This window comes from Xiphias gladius, chromosome 22, assembly GCF_016859285.1.
Source record: "Xiphias gladius isolate SHS-SW01 ecotype Sanya breed wild chromosome 22, ASM1685928v1, whole genome shotgun sequence".
In the NCBI taxonomy this organism is placed as follows: domain Eukaryota; kingdom Metazoa; phylum Chordata; class Actinopteri; order Istiophoriformes; family Xiphiidae; genus Xiphias; species Xiphias gladius.
The window spans coordinates 23,698,818-23,716,367 of NC_053421.1; the positions used below are offsets into that span (position 1 = coordinate 23,698,818).

The following is a 17,550-nucleotide window of genomic DNA, read 5'->3' on the forward strand; positions in this document are numbered from 1 at the left end:
GCCATTTTCCGTTACTTTATCTCATCCCCCGTCTGTTTTGTTTTTCCATTTCCCTGATTTGTCCTTCTATTTCTCCTACTTGTCTTTTCTCTCCACAATTGCATTGACCTTTTTGTCGCTCCTACTACTTCTATGTATTTCCCTTTACTTTATGTACTCTCTCCTGGTTTCTCTTTCTGCTTAGTTTCCTCCATCTCCCACACTCTAGCACTCATTTGTTTCTTGCTTTTCCCTACCCACCTGTCTCCCTCATTCTTATGTCTCCCATTTTCTCCCCTTTACACCCCCGCGCCTGGCTCTCGCCCCTTTTTCTCACTATCCCAAACCTCAGTTCATTTCTCTTCCTTATTATTGATCCACCCATCAGTCTGTTCAGCTGTCCATCCATTAAACACTTTCTCATTTTGTCCTTCCAGTGTGACCCAGGCGAAGCCACCAAGTTGCTGTATGACCTTCTGTACACCGAGCCCATCAAGATTGTCCTGATGCCCGGCTGCAGCGGCGTCTCCACGCTAGTGGCTGAAGCTGCTCGCATGTGGAACCTCATAGTGGTGGGTGTCTTTTGCCGTTTATAACCAAGTACACACCTTCAGGACATGCTTCAGTCTATTGTCGTTTTAAACCAGAGGTTTTCACATTAGTGAATGGGAGGCTTGGAGGTAGAGACGAGAGGCATGTGCCGCAATTTGCGTCAGGATTTGTACTCCTTCTCTAGGTCATAACTCAGTCAAACCTTAACACACAGACATGGTACACTTTTTTTAAAGCGTGACTTTCACTTCCCTAATATATCAAACTTCCGATGTCCACCACAGATGAATGTCCAAAAATCTGCTTAAAAAACATATAAAAAGATGCTCTTTATGTAACTCCAGAGCTTTCCTGAGAATCATCAAGTTTTCTTCAGTATCAAAGGAATCCGGTGATGGTTGTTTATACATCCACAGGTACATTGCAAACAGGAATTTCTAATTCACTTAATGGTGCCAATTTGGCAAAATGTGTACAAGTATAGGCAAAATAGATAGTTTTGGTTTTATGTGTTATGTGATTTTGAGATGTCTGTGTGTGCTGAAACCCCAAAACAGTGGAGGTAAAGGGAATATCGTTTGCAGGATTCACAGAATTGAGAAATGACATTTAAAAATTGAACAGCATCTCTTTCCAGTTGCCCCGTTCCCCGTGAAAATCCACAGATCCCAATGTCACAGGGGTTGTTTCTTTAGTAGAAAATTGTTTCAATCCCAGTAGTTCACAGCAAGGTCTGTGGATTCACCTCCACTGTATTTAGCTGGAGTTAGTTTGTAACTTTCCGAAACCGATCATTCGACGTTCACAACCACTTCACGCAGCAATTAGCCAGGTGCGTGGAGGTGAGCCAGTAAGCGGGGTTTGAAACTTTCTCTCAAGCCCTCTTATTTTCTTCTATACACAACTATTGTTTTTTTCAGTTTTTGAACATACAACAAAGTGCACCGCTCTGAATGAAAACTGTCTAAAAATGTACGCGGTTACCCCCGTAGTTTAGCGATTATCGCATATTTCTTCTCTCTATGGTGGCCGCCTTCGGGTGTGGATGTTCAGAACAGCTATAAACATTTTTTGTGTTTCGTGTTGTCCAATCACATCATCTGAACTATTTCTTCTCAACCACAACACAACCCTAATACTGAAAATAGAGAAGATCATAGTTTAAACAATGTAGAGGTTATGTCTTAAAATCAGGACCACATTTGCCACAAAACCTGTCTCTTTCTTTCACAAGGGCATTACATGAGGATCATAGAGGGGGAGCATTTAGTCCAAAGTGGCGTAATAAGCACACTGATCCTCCGTAGAGAACAAGAGCTAGATGCCAGACAAACAGCTGAGAAGACAATATTGCCTCGTGTCCCGTGTTTCTGTCTCTGTTGGGTTTTTTGTTCTGGATAGCACGGAGGGGGATATGATCTGAAATGAAACATTGACACTGACGCTGAAACCTTCAGCTCTGTTTGTGCTGGAACAATATCAGACCTCTGCTTTGTGCAGGCAAACAATGTAAAATATACCGTAGATGCTGTTGACATTCATCTAAATGATGATCTTTTGTACTTTTGGTAATTACTCTAAGTTCCCCAAATCACTGCTGCAGTTGCTTATTGATTTTAAAATACTCCATAAAGCACCTTCAATTAGCGATGAGACTTTACAAGGCAGTTTCACAATACTGCATTGACAGCTACACTATAGAAGAGGACAAAATATATTGTCCGACCTCACATACTGCATGATGATACATTTATTACGAGTACAAACACATTCCAGATCTATAAATCACCACAGATCTGATGCTGTCCTCTGCTGCTGTCATTTTTTGGAAATGTTTTTGCTTTTTATGCTTTCATCAGTGAGCTTATTTTGTTTATTTCATTCTCTGTCTTCCCTTGATCTTCCTCTGTCACTCACAGTGCTCTGCTTATTAGCTTTGTCTTATAATTGAAGTTTCATCGAGAGATTAGTCATCGAGAACAGTCAGTTCTAGTGGTTGGCATCCGCTCCTCTTTCTCGTTTCTGGTCTGGTCTTTCTTTGTCACCAGTTCTTTCCTCATCATTAAAAACTCTTTTCCACTTTTTAACTCTGCCTTCCTCTTTTCTCTGTCTGTTGTCGCTGCCTGGAGCTGGTCTGCTCTCTTTCAGCCCCTTTTTCCCTTCTTTCCTTCCTTCATCCCTTCCTTCCCCCCTTTCCATCTCTACCATCTCTCTCTCCCACTCTTCATTTCCGCCTCACTCCCTCAACTCAAGCAGTAGATTCTCCCCTCACACAAAGGGATCTGTCTCTCTTTACTACACGCCAACACTGGCGCAACGTCCTAACCGCCACACTCAATTATTTCTGTATGCGTTCTGCCTGCAGGAGTTGCATTACAAGCAGCCTCATCAGACCGCCGGGGAGGCAAAAGCAACCTCCATTTCTGGACGCTGATCAAGGAGGGGCTTTTAATTTGATCCCCCATCTCCTTTCTTAAAAGCACTGTAAGCCATAGTCATAGTCATAGCATTGATCTGCTACTACAAGGCCACGGGAGAACTGACGAGCTGAGAATCGAGAGATATTGTTCGTGGTCTTTGGGAAGCTTCGGCGTGGAACTTTGCCAGTCTGTTGCAGACTACTACTACATCGGTCTATTTCTGCCACAGCAGCTTTTTGCTCCGTTACAGTTTTGTCACTGTTTTCATGTCTGGTGAAGGTGTATTTCAGTGTTAAGATGGGGAAAAGCTTGCAGCTCTCTAAGTTTGGTCACTTTAAGGTTTGGACCTCATTTAATGATTACATTCTCCCAGACACGGTGCTAATGCATTCCTGCAAAAACCAGATTGGACAAACTCTAAAACTATTTTCTCACTTAGCTCTATCGGTATCTAGCCATGCCAATTTTTTGTTGGTCTTATTTTTGCCTGGTGTCTGAGATATTGGCCTCTATCTACAGTTGAGTTGATTGGAATTTAATTTGTGGTGCTCCCAGCATTGAAAATTACATTTAAACAACCTCAACAGCATTCAGGGTTCCAAGACAATGTATCCTGATAACTATGGTGATCCCCTGACTTTTCATCAATTTTGTCCAATACTTTGGTTTGTGACCAAATACCTGCAAAACTAATGACATTTCCGTCGGCCTCAGCTGTAATTTTTGTTTCTTGCTTATAGCAAATGTAAGCATGATAACGTGCTAAACTAAGATTGTACACCTGGTAAGTATTACCTGCTTTAACATCAGCAAGTTAGCATTGTCATTGTGAGCATGTTAGCATGCTGATGCTAGCATTTAGCTCCAAGCACCTCTGTGCCTAAATACAGCTTCAGGATCCACTAGAATGGTTGTAGACTCTTAGCCTAGTTCAGCATACAAAACTACATTTATATGCATTGGATTTATACAACTTTGGTGCTCTAGTGAGTATTTACAGCAGTAGGGTGGTGTGTGACCGTTGATGTGTTTTTAAACAAATATGTTTTTCCGTCATTTAACTCCCGTCACACTGTCTGCATGTGCTCATTTACGTTAGGCACATCTATCTGAGTTCCCAGCAGGCTGAGAATTTACTTGTGGTGGGTGGCTCAGCATGTGACTGATGTGCATATGCGGGGACTCATGCAGTTTAGAAGGGGAGAGTGGAGCCGTGGTTGTTTTCTACACCTACAAATACCAATGTTCCCTAAGCGCCTCACATGCAGGCTATCGGTAGATGCCAGCTGGGCAGCTGTGCACAGAGAAGCCTCTAGTCCCCAGTCAGCTGCTGCGGCGCACCTCAGCGCAGACAGGTGCGTTACCTGTTGTGTTACGCAGGCGCCACTGTCTTTTATACACCTTGGGGTTTGTATACATCGCTGCTCATTGGGTAACACCTCATACACACCCACCAAACGACTGAAAACGTACCTCATAGCCCATTGCACACTGTTTCCCGCCGCTCCGAGGAAACTCGTTGTTCAACCTGGAGACCGTGGAAAAACGGCGCACGCCGTGTCCAGTGTTGGCGTGCTCCGGCTTTCCCCAGATCTTTCACTGCTGCACCCAGATCACCTGTCACTTCCTGTATAGTTTCTCTTCCTTCTCACTGATGCCTTTGTCTACCTGCCTGTGCCCACAGGGATTTGTTATTGTGGGTAGTCCGCATTGTACATGACATTTGACATATATCATCAAGCCGCCTCTGTTCACCACTGGGAGCACCCAGTGGTGAACATCCCAGGGCCGTACAGGTAATGGGGCTGAGATGGGAGCTGGGGAAGAGGATAGGCTTTATGTATCTGTAACGGTTTCCCATTTGAAAGGATACTTATCGAGTATTTTATCTCCAGCTGTCACTGTGAAACTAATTTTTTTAGAGGAACAGTCTTCTACCTGTTTCTGTTGGCATTTTCCAACATTCCTCTTCCCTGCTGCTTTGGACGCACATCTTAGCGTTCCGCCTCTCCACAAAGGATTTTTTTTTCTGGGAATTGTGCCTGAGAATTCAGATTATATAGTTCCAAGTGAAAGACAAAGATGATCACTGGGGCTACTGTTTGTAACAACAACAATTAATTTTTAATTAATTTTTAATTTAGTTTTTGTTTTGTTTTTGATAGTACAAAGTGTCATTGCATTGTCATGGCAACGTATGCATGGGAAATCCTGCATGCACAGTTATTTTTTTTGTATTTTTTTTAAAAATTGAAATTACAGAGTTTATCAACACACCTCATAAGCTGGAGGGGAGCTAAAAGAGGGGAGGGAGGGGGTGTGGAATAAAATGAGAAAATGAGCACAGCTCTCTGTCTTTTTGCTGGCTTTTCGTCTCTTTTGTTTGCTGTTTGAACCAGTCGCCATCAAAGAACGGTGTGTACAGAGGAGGAACAAGAGAGTCCTGATTTGAATACAGTTGATTGAAGTGTGTTTACTACTGATGCCCGGGAGGACCTTCAGAAGTATATTTTTTTCTCGTTTTCTCTGTTTCCTTCCACCCTAAACTTCTATATCCTTTTCTCCTTTCTGCCTGAGTCACTGTTTTCCTCATCTCTTTCTCTGTTTTTGTGTTTCCCAGCTGTCCTATGGCTCCAGCTCACCGGCCTTATCAAACCGTCAGCGTTTCCCCACCTTCTTCCGCACGCACCCGTCGGCCACCCTCCACAACCCCACCAGGGTGCAGCTCTTCCAGAAGTGGAAGTGGACTCGCATTGCAACCATTCAGCAGACCACCGAAGTCTTCACCTCAGTCAGTACCTTTAATCTCCTTCATCTCAACTTTGCACCTTCATTTTTTTTTAACTTTCTTCTTCCTCCTTTTCTTTTTTCTTTTTCTTCATATCATTTTTGGTAAATTGCGGGTGTGATTTGCCTGATTGCCTGCCTGCCTCTGTTTGTTTGTTTATGGGAGCAGTTGTGTTCTCAGGCTATGTGATACACCTTCAGGCAATCTCTCCTGGCGATTGATGGAGGATTTTTGAAGTAATTCGTTGGAATATTGGTTGTGAGAAATATTGATCAAGCAATACATCTTTCCCAGGCACAGCGGTCGATACCATGACACTTGGGTTGGTTCCTGTAATGGAGGTTAATGATCCCATCCTCACATTCTTTCCTCTTTCTTCTCACATTCTTCTTTTCAGTTGCGTTCTTTGTGTAAAAATCTATTCTCTTGCATGCTGCCTTTCTTGTTTATCATACATCCCCAAACTGTCCATCCTCCTCTTGTCATTTCTCATATACACTTCATATTTTTTTCATTTGTTTTTTTTTCCCTTTACACTCTGTTGCTTTTCTTTTGTCTTTCTCTATAATCGCAACCTGTCACTTCCCGCTGTCTCTCTGTTCAGCTGCCTCTCTAACCCCCCCTTCCGCCCCCCTGTATGTCTCCCCCTGTCCTTCCCTTTCATCTTGCAGACTCTGGACGATCTGGAACAGAGGGTGAAGGAGGCAGGCATCGAGATCAGCGTTCGCCAGAGTTTCCTCACCGACCCAGCTGTCGCTGTCAAGAACCTCAAGGTGCTTTGATTAAAAATTCACCTCAGCTGCTGGTCGTGTCTCTCTCTCTCTCTCTCTCACTCCCCCTCTCCTTCCTCCTCCGGCTAACAGCTGCACACGATACCATTAGCATAGAGGTGATTTGATAGAGGAAATTAATGCGGCATGCTAATTAGCAACTCCTGAACAGCAGTACGTGCCGTTCTGTGAAGCAGCATTAACTTTGGAACTGTTCGCTGCCACATCAAGCCGTGCTATTGTGAAGTTATATTGTTGCCGCAGATGTAACTAACTGTTGGTGTTTTGTTTTTTAATTTTTTTATGCAGCGTCAGGATGCAAGGATCATTGTTGGGCTCTTTTATGAGACTGAGGCCAGGAAGGTGTTTTGTGAGGTTAGTACCTTTTCCCGCTCGATTGATCTCAGTAGACTGAAACTGACTGGGTATTAGCAGAAATTGAGCTCTGTAATGAGCTTTTTGAATATCTGAATGAATTTCCTTGTTTGGCAATGATTCAACATGCTCAACACATCTCTGGGAATAATTCTCCTCATGGTTATTTATCATTTTCTCCCTCCCTTCATCCAATCTCCGTATCTGCCTCCCTCCCTCCCGGCTGCAGGTGTTCAAGGAGAAGCTCTACGGGAAGAAGTATGTTTGGTTCCTGATAGGCTGGTATGCAGACAACTGGTTCAAGATCAAAGACCCAGCTATCAACTGTACAGTGGAGAACATGACGGAGGCTGTGGAGGGACACGTGACCACCGAGATCGTCATGCTAAATCCTGAGACTGTCCGCGGCGTCTCCAATATGGTGGGAACTCTATTGTCTCATTCTCCCTCCAGTGACTGTAATAATTATATTGAAGATATATTAAGTAATCTTTGATGTTATTTAGTGTCAAGGAATTGCAATATGACCAGCTTGAAACAACATCTTACCAACTATGGTGTGTAATTTACAAATAACAAGTCGCATTTATGTCACGGAGTGAAATGAGTGAAAAATACATCACAATTCAAAAATCGTTAAGACACTTAGGTCCTGTGCCGATGCTTAATGAGCTTCTAATGACATCAAATCGAGCACACCTGTGCTTTGTCTTGCAAGTACATATGGGAAATGGAGTACAGTTCTATTTCCCAAGGTCCAAATACATGTTGAACTACACAGATGACATATGATAAAAACGGAGGATAATTCAGTACAGAAAAACAATCAGGAAGTTAAAAATAATTACAAATAAGAATTAACACCAAGAAGAGGAAATATCCATCATGAAATGGAACACCTGCAACCCTCAAACGTATCAGTAAATGCCATAAACTGATTTTAATTTAAAAATACGCAGAAAAGGAACACCCTGGTTTACACCAATTATAACCTGTATCTTATGTCTCCATGCACCCAAAAGGTGTAAAGGAAAGAATAGAGCTTTCCCGACTTTCTTGACTTTTTCTGTTGTGCAACCGTGAGGTTGACATTTTTGGTTTTTGGTGAAATATCTCGACAGCTGTTGGATGTACAGTCATGACACTTGGTATCGACGTTCATGTACCCCTCAGGATCAGAACTGTAATAACTTTGGTGATCCTAAAACACTTTACGTCTAGTGCCATCATCAGGTGAAAATTTAAATTTGCCCACAACTTTGGTTTATGACCAAACGCCTGCAAAACTAATGACATTCCCATCACTTCCAGCTGCACTTTTGTTCAGTGCTAATTGCCAAACATTTGCATGCTAATTAGCTTCACTAAGAGGGTGAACATGGTAAACAATATACTTGTCAAATGTCAGCATGTTGGCATTGTCATTGTTAGCATGTTAGCATGCTTCTATTAACATTTAGCTCAGAGCACAGCTGTGCCTATCTTTTTTTTTTTTTTTTTTTTGTCAGATTTTCGCCGGCATGCCTTTAACCGCAGGACCATTTGTGCGGTCTGTGTTGAGTCGCTAGAAACAGCCAATGTACCGAGTGAACGGATATTAAAGTTAGCTGTAAGCTAGCTAGCAACATACACACCAACTGTGTGAAGGGGAGTGCGCCTGTGGTTGTGTTCAGAATTCAGATAGGATCAGAAACTCCAGTACTTTCTGTTAATTCCCTCCAGTCTGTCTCTCATTCACCCTATTGCAGATTTGCAATTTTTTTGCCCATGTTGAAACACTTCAATTGTGCACGTACGTCAATTTGTGTTGCCCTGAGCTAATTTGCTTATAATCAAGTCTTTCCATTGACTTTGTATGGAATTGTGCTGCATCTAAAATCCACTTCACATTTTCTCTGAATGCACATTAGCCTTCTTTAATAATCAAATGAAACACTAAGATTTCTAGATTTTTTTTTTTTTTTTTTTTCCGCAGAAATTAAAACAAGTAATAATGAGCCCTAAAATACTGTAATAATGATCAGTGTCCGCTGTGATGTTGTCCTTCTTGGATTTTTCTGTTCATGTAGTTTTAGCTCTTTGTCTGTTCCAACCCTGTTATGGTTAATGCTTCATGTCAAATGGTTTGATCTCCATGAGACAGTTTTTTTTTTTTTCCAGGAAAAACCAGACACTGAGTGTTTAGAGCAATAGTGTCATACCTTCAGTGAACTGTGTATGACCTAAATATTATGCTTCTTAAACCTCTGGTAGAGGGTAGAATAACTATTTCTTCATGGAAGAATACCATGGATTATTTGTTTAAATGATCAGTGTCACTCTTTTTGAATGTCTTCCTTTTATAATTTGGCTGACCTTTTGTTTAGCCTCTCAGGTACCAGTCGTTTTCTGCTTCTCTTTCGCCCGTCGCTCTCCTCTGTTCACCTTCTCTAATCCTCTTAAACCGTCTCTTCCTCTCTCCGTCCCTCCCATTGTTCGACCTTCTCTGACTCCGCTGTTCTATTGTGGATCATCCTTTTGCTCCTCTTGTTTACCCACCCCTCCTTTCCCTTCTCTTTTACCATTTCCTCATCCCCACCTTTTTTCCGCCATCCCCCGTCGACCCCTCCTCCCCTCTCTTGCACATCAGCAGCAGCTGTTGTTTATATTCATACAGCACCTGCCACTACCTGCTGATTTAGCTGCTGACGTGCTGCTCAACGGGTGATAAGAATTACAGCCACAACTCCTGCTCATAGCCAATCTATTCAAATTCAATTTCCAAGTTTGAAATTGGCATATTTCTTTTAGATAGAGGACTAGATGAAGCTAGTGTGCCGATACCGCAGGGCCTGCAGTATCCCATTGTCAGCTAGTTTTCAGTAGCTAGTGGCAGATTTAAGTGCCAAATGCCAAGGTGGAATTTCAATGAGATGAAATCTGACAGAGATGAACTGGAGGTGTGTAGGTCTAATTGGTCTGAAAGAATCCACAGGGACACCTTGATGATTTGTAGCAACAAGCTCCTGCCATACATTTAACCTCTGCTTTCAGTGGGAGATAATGTTTATTGGTGTTTAATTATAAAAACCGCTCTAAACAGCTTGATTGTACACTTATTAACTTTGGTCTTGGGATTAGTCATTATTTGCTCTGGAACAGGGTGGCCCGATTCTACGTTTTTTTTTTTTTTTTTTGTGTTGTTTGAAGTTAAAAGCGAGACGCCAATAAGGAAACAGTATTTTTCCTTGCTTTGAATTGTAAACAGAGGGCCCTAGTTTCAGTTTTGCTAAAGTTGTGTCAAAATCTGGCAGGATGTATTTGCAAATATTAGAAGAAAACCGCCTTTGTAAAAAAAAAACAAAAAACATCTAAGCTAATATTTTAGCTCCCTCCTTAGGTAAGTACAGCACATTTTAAAGGAGAATATTAACATTTTGGGAAAGACAGTTATTTGCTTTCTTGTAGAGAGTTAGATGAGAACATGCTGTAGCAGTTAGCTGAGCAGGCACAGCTCTTAATGCCGAAGTACCCCTCTGAACAACTTTTATTGTATAACTTGTTTTGTAACTTTTTATAAAACAACTTTATATTCAGTATAGTTCTAATACCACACACTGTCCAAATGGGGGGCGGGGGGTCACTTGAGTGGTCCAAGTGCCCCTCCGGTCTGCCCAAGAGCTCCTGTGGCCCAAGTGGCCCTTGGGTTACTACAAATGCTAATCTGGTTTGACCTTGAGGCAAAAGTTAACCCTAATTCTTTGTATAAAACTGTTTACATGCTGCGATTTGATATGCACCATTCTCCTTCTCAGTTTTGTAAAAAATGTGTATATATTTTGGCATATGAACTTCTTGATGGGTGGACGGACTGGAGCTGGTCCATAGTCCCACAACCCCTTGATTTTATCATAGGGGACAACGATAGTGCCCCACGTAGCAGTGACAATATTTACGAGAAATATTTATTTTAAGGCAGATTTAATTTTCGGCACTCCAACCTTCGTCGGTATCTGAAGGATTTAAATTCATTCAGAGTTTTAGAAAAAGTGTTTCTGACCATGAAGCCATTCAGTTTGGTCAAATCTTTCAATCAAAGTAGGTGCACATGAGAATATGTTGACAATGGGAGCAGAAAAAAAATCCTTACATAAAATTCTACGTACAGTCTAAATGAAGACCAAAGTTCAGTTCTGGGAATCTGAGGATTGTAATTCCTCCAGATGAGAACTGCTTCTCCTTCACTGTCTCTTAACCACCATCTCAGTAATAGACAAATTAATGTCTAATAGTAAAAACATAAAATCTGACTCACCATCTCTTTCTGGAGCATTGCCTTTGTTCAGAGGGACTCCCCTTTGATAACCTTTTTAACCTGTGTCTTTTAGACATCACAGGAATTTCTCGCCGCCTTGATGTCTCGTCTGGGAGGAAAGAACCCTGAGGAGACTGGCGGGTTTCAGGAGGCTCCTCTGGCCTACGACGCTGTGTGGGCTCTGGCGCTTGCCCTCAATAAGACTGTTGCGCCGCTGAAGGCCAAGGGCCGACGTCTGGAGGACTTCAATTATAACAACCACGACATCACCTCCGAGATCTACAGGGCCCTCAACACAAGCTCCTTTGAAGGTGTCTCGGTGAGTGCATAAGATGAGAGAACAGATGGGAAAAGAAGCACAGATAATAAAAACAACTGCTTATGCCATACATTTGGTACTCCATAGTTATTTATCATATGTGAATATGCAATGTTTTTCTTGTTTTTTGTCTTTTGAACGCAGTGTCTTTAACTCTTACAATTCCGGCTGTTACTTGTTCATGGTGACCAAACTCTGTAGACACACTTGTTTCAAATCTCTGCACAAAGGGCTAAAAAGAAATTGATATCCCAAAGTCAGTGGTGTAGCAGTTTAAGAGTGTAAATCTTTCTGATAGATACATAACATTTAGTATGTGGAGATAAAAACCTGTGAGTGCATATGGAATGTCAGTAAGAATACCTCATTGCACAAACTGAGTGGGCGCACAACTACAATAAATTGGACCATGAAGTTGGTTTGTAAACTGTGATGGATTTTTTTTCAACAAACAGTTTCGGTAAAAACTGTGCTGTTTGCATTTGCCGGATTAACCTCCTACGTGGCCCTGAGGCAAAAATTTGTTCTTGGGACCAGTTGACCTCCACAGTACAGTTTCAACGAATTTGATAACAGATTAATCGTTTAAATTGTTGTTGTTGTTGTTGTTAAGGGTTTTTTTTTGTTGTTTTGTTTTTATACTTCTATGACGGCATATTACCTTGCCTGAGGTTTTCTGTGTGTTAATTGCTTGACACACAGAAAACAGTGAAAGCAATGTAATAAAACACAACTTTGCAACAAATGAGCTTCTTTATATGGATTGGATTTATATGGCTTTTTGGGGTCCCTAGAGGTTGGTAATCCAGCCTTGCCATTTGCCGCCTTTTCCAAATATATATGGCTAACTTGTGATGCCGCCACATTCCCATTACTCAGCCTTCATCCTGGTCTCCAGTCTTTGTGCTAAGCTACACTAACTGGCTGCTGGCTGTATCTTCATATTTAAGCTTACACACACACACACACACACACGAGTAGTTTCAGTTTTAACATCTAATTTGTGACAAGAAAGCAAATAGGTGTATTTATCAGAATGTTGAACTACTCCTTTAAGGAAGGCGTTAATTATTTGCAGTATAACAGACTTCCTCCCATCGGTGTCTCAGGGCCAGGTGGTGTTTGACGCCCAGGGCTCCAGGATGGCAATGACCCTTATCGAGCAACTGCAAGGTAAAACTCTCCCACACTGTCCCCTCGAAGATGTTGGATTACAGAATCTGTTCATAACCGTAAATGTCAGCTCATTCGTGAAAACTGTCATTGATGAATGTATTCATCATGTATTGATTGGTATTCTCGGCTCATTGCAGAGCAAAGCCTCTTTTCTGGGGGGGGGGGGTTGCGGCCTTCACTGCGATTGGTCTCAGTGGCCTATAATTGCACATGCGATTGGGCTTGATGCAGGAATGTGTTGACTCAAGGCTTCGCTCTAATTGGGCACAAGCCTTCGATTTAGGCTGTTTCTGGAAATGGCATCCTATTTGTCACCAGTGACTTAATGAGTTTCCCCGCGTCGGATAAGGTTGAGGGTTATTTTCTACCTCTGTTCTCTATGGCGTCCTTAAGGATGAGAATTTATAATCCTGCCCCTTTTTACATTCTCTTTCATATTTCCTGTTGTGGTGTCGAGGTAATTTGACATCCACAATGAGACGACTTAACTTGAATCCTTGAATCACTGTGGGACCTCATCAGTATTCCTGGTCAAGACTGCCACATAAGCTCCTTTTTTTTTTTTTTTTCCTCCTCCTTCTCTCCTTCTTCTTCCCTTTTGTACTTCTTTGTTTGTCATTCTTTATGCACCTTTTCATCCCTCATTTCTTTTATCTGTTCATTGTGTTTTTTCTGTACCTACACATTACATTAATGTGAAGGCACAGGAATGATAGAAAAATAGATATAAAGTGTGAGTATGAATATAAATGTTTATCTGCGCTCTCAGGTTTTGCTGTATTGTTTGAAATCATGGTCGCACACAAGACAATGGGGGACGAAATGACGAAATGATTCAAGCAATACTATTTAAACTATAACTAAACTACTAATTATTTTATTGTCTTTCTTTCTCAAACATTTAGGAGGCAGTTACAAGAAGATTGGTTACTATGACAGCTCTCAGAAGAACCTCTCCTGGTTTGGAAATGATGTTTGGATAGGTAACTACATGAAACTGTCTTTGCCCAGCTTCCTGTGTCTGTATTTTTATCCTGTCTGTCAGGCGGATGCTGTGACTCAACGGGGTCACATCTTCGTGCTTCGACATTAGACCTCCTCTGTGTGGCTTAATTTAGCATTTCTTACTGTCCAAAGGATACGTAGTCATTCTGGATTTTTTTCTAACCGCTAATTTGGGTGAAGCTAGTTATTTGGAGGCTGATGCTCACCCCAAAATGAGCCGCCTGCTTACTCACTGTCAAAATTGTGTTAAAATGCTGGCGCAGAAAGTGCACAGTAATCACACAGGGGCAGCAGCTAAGTTTGCCTGGCTAACCCATGGATTTCAAAAGCCTGACACTGTGTCCCCATTACCACCGGCGGTATCTTTGCTTCACAGCTCTCTCTCCAGGCCTCATCATGTGAAAGCTTCTGGGCTAAACTAACCAATCACACCAAGAGTCTGTTTTTACATCATTCTACAATATGAAGAAGATTGAACTCACGTCACACAAACCGGAACCTAAGCTGTAACTCTTGCTGCCCATATTCTAGTTTGCTGTGAAAACCTATTACTGTTGATTTGCCTCAGGCATCAAGACCAATTCTGTGGTTGTTTACTGGCCCATACCTCCCTGGAGAGGTGACATACTTGTGCCTGGACAGTGTGCCATTAATCAATCCTGCATGCCGCGGTGGCCCATAGAGAGCTGCCTTTTTTTAGCCTTTTAGGGAAATGGTCTGTTGCCAAGGCTTAACTGAACCCAGAGGAGGTAGAGATTCCATGTAAGCATGAATGGCAAGGGACGGGTGACCTGTATGCATGTAGGCAACATGGCCCTCACCAGGTCGGCCGCCAGCTCTTCAGTTTGGCCTGTTGCAATGCAACAGGCTCGGTGTTAGCCCAGATAAAACCTGCTGAGTTGGAAATGACTTGCCCTCCAAAGTGTCAGAGGTGAGTTTTGTTACTTTTGTTTTTCACCTTTCTCTACTGGTGCTTGAGTTAGTTTTTTTTTTTTTCTTGTTTACCAAATAAAGACACATCCATCTATTTGTTGAGAGGAAATGAGTAATTTCCTGCTGTCTGGAGCGGACTCAGTTCGGGGACGTTTTTTTTGTTGATGGGGGGGGTGCTTGATTTGCTTCATGCTGACAGGAGGGAGTATATATGGGCATTTTCAACTTAACCCCTCTACTTGTTTTCCTGTGTGTTTACCAGGCGCCTCCATGCCTCACTTTCTCACTCTCTCCACAGTCGCTCTAACAACCACTTCAGCTCAGCTCTTCTTCTAATCGCTGTGGCAACTGTTATAGAGCTGGGTCTCCATGGCAACACCCTGTCCTGATTCTTCGATCAAGGACGGAGGAGGGTTTAAATGGTGCAAGTGCATTGACTGAATGGACAGTTCACACATGCATACACACACATGTCCACACACAGCAGTAGCTGTACTACTTAGTATTTATTTATTATAGTCTTTTGTGCATCATATAATAGTAACAATAACTTTATTTGTATAGCACTTCTCATGCATACAATGCAGCTCAAAGTGCTTTACATTAAATTTTCTGTCAGCTTTTTAAATAAAACATTTTTTACATTAGCAAATAAAACATTAAAATACAATTAAACTGGCTAGAATTATAAGATTTAAGATGAGTTGAAATAAGGAAACAATTTTTAGTCAGATTCAATAAAAGCAAGGATACAGGCTTCATAAAGGCAAGTCTAAAAACTTGAGACATGTAAAAGAGTACTGCTTTGATTTAGCACTGAACTCCTAAAACATTGTCGAGCCCACAATGGACAGTCTAAAAAAGAGATGTCATCGTTTTTCATTCCATGCGTTCTTCTTTCTTGTCAAAGCCTGGCGCCTACATCACCAACAATGCATCTCGACCGCTGACAGCTGAGTTTCAGATTCTGGTGTTTTATACTAGTAGCAGCTAATGTAGCCTGGAGCCTCTAGCCTCAAGCGAGCTACTAACGTCTGGCAAGCTCAGTTATTTGTGACTCCACTCCCCCAGATTTTTTTTTTCAATTTTCAAACATGTAGTCTTCAGACCCAGCCGGCACTTTGGCACAGCGCTAAGACTAAATACAACTTCTTTGACATATGCAGTAGTAATCCCCAGGATCTGTAAACTTACTTTGATGCGTTAGATCTGTGGAACTCCCCTTTAAAGGAATTTGCAGAAGTTGCATGTTGGGTGATGTGTGTGTGTGTGTGTGTGTGTGTGTGTGTGTGTGTGTGTGTGTGTGTATATACTGTATATATATTGTGTATATATACCGTTGTGGTCAATTATGAGAAGGCTGCCCTCCATACTTCTTTGTCTCAGCTGTTGGTACATTTAATGATGTTGTGTTCAATGACCCTAAGGCAGCAGTTAGGAGGATAGACAGAGAGATGCCATTCAGAGCATGTCAAACTACTAATAAAAGTCGAGTAAGCCGATGCAAAGAAGCTGAAATGGGTGTAATGCGCTCTCTCTTACTTGTTCTTGGTAAAACTGGCAGCATATGACATATGACTCACTTGCACACTCACGCATACATAAATGTAAAATTAGTTGTACCTTATTTAAAACACGCTAGCTATGCGATGTGTCCGGGTCACTGCACATTTGTACTACTTTTCAAGGCATCATATGTTGTGTGCGTGTTGTTCAGACTTCATGCTCTCATGTAGTTCATATAGCGGATATGCTGTGAATTAAACAGATGGACAAATGAGAGGTTATACAGAGTATCTGTAGGTCTTGAAAGGTATTTAAAAGCACTGAATTCAGTTTCCTCAAAACCGTAGAGGGTATTAAAAAAACCTTCAATATTTTCTGTTGCCTGCTGCAGACAGTGATGTTAGTTGTAAAATCTTTTCGTATCTGATTGCGGGCCTTTGAGAGACGTTGCGCGCTTTCAAATCAAAAGTGAGGTTGTTGTGACAGTAGGTATCGCATGTGGGGACTGTTCCACCCTTTTCTGGGGAGTTCAGTCAGCACCATCAAACCATCGGCTCATAATGAACAAGTGTTGATTTTAGTCAAAACTTACATGAATTCATGATTTTTAATTTTCCATCCATTTTGTGGCACCTGTCCGGATCCAGGTTGCATTTATTTAATTATCATTAGGATTTATTGTTACTGTATATACGGCTGGGAAGTACTTAAAAAAATGTGATTAAAATAAATAATTCAAGGCCATTTCGTCCCAGTAGGGGACAGTTGTCTGGTATGATCAGGAGACAGGTTTTAAACTTGGTGAACTCCACAGAAGCCCTCTTATATTGTCATTCCTCAGTCAGATGACACCGGATACGCATCAACTTTGCGACGGCTGCGACAAGAATCTAAACAGAGCATGATGGGCGCCTTGACACCCTGCGACCCTCGATGGGGCGTCACTCTGACAGTGACATCCACTGACATCTGTCACATCAACGCAGCGCTGACACTCCTGTTCTGGTCCCCCTTCTGAGACGCACACACACCTTAGCCCCTTTTATACAGCCTGTTCAAGGCGGGAATGTCGTGCCTGTACTCCGGCTCGCTGTTCTGTATAAAAGGTCGGGGGGGGGGCATTGTTCCTCCGCCTTCAAGACGGCAGAGGAGGTAGTCACAGAGCCAAATCGATGTCTGTGTAAAAGGGAGAGCTGGCATGGCCGGGCAGACGCTGAGGCTGTGGCGTTACACGTCACACCCCTGATTACAGATTGCCGGCATGCTGTCTCAAATCATACACTGGGGCAGCATTATGCCAGCTTTGTTTGGTTCAGTGTAAACAAGCAAAGATGGCATAATGAGGGGTCTTCTCAACGGCAATACAGTGGGATCTCTGTTTTACACACAAACATAAACACACTAAACACATGGTGCATGCACAAGTAAATGCT

General features: G+C 42.1%; 1 protein-coding gene across 5 annotated transcripts in view; it reads left to right on the forward strand.

The window, feature by feature from the left end:
* gabbr1a (gamma-aminobutyric acid (GABA) B receptor, 1a) overlaps positions 1-17,550 on the forward strand; it is a 68,170-nt gene that overhangs the window by 28,146 nt on the left and 22,474 nt on the right. For all 5 annotated transcript variants that reach the window (XR_005706360.1, XM_040116699.1, XM_040116700.1 and 2 more), the window contains 8 exons: positions 417-551; positions 5,572-5,742; positions 6,411-6,512; positions 6,819-6,884; positions 7,114-7,305; positions 11,252-11,497; positions 12,607-12,670; positions 13,579-13,656. Coding sequence is in view for 4 of the 5 variants with exons in the window: in XM_040116699.1 (XP_039972633.1) it covers positions 417-551; positions 5,572-5,742; positions 6,411-6,512; positions 6,819-6,884; positions 7,114-7,305; positions 11,252-11,497; positions 12,607-12,670; positions 13,579-13,656 (1,054 nt within the window). In the remaining variant the exon portion in view is untranslated. The remainder of the gene's footprint in view (positions 1-416; positions 552-5,571; positions 5,743-6,410; positions 6,513-6,818; positions 6,885-7,113; positions 7,306-11,251; positions 11,498-12,606; positions 12,671-13,578; positions 13,657-17,550) is intronic.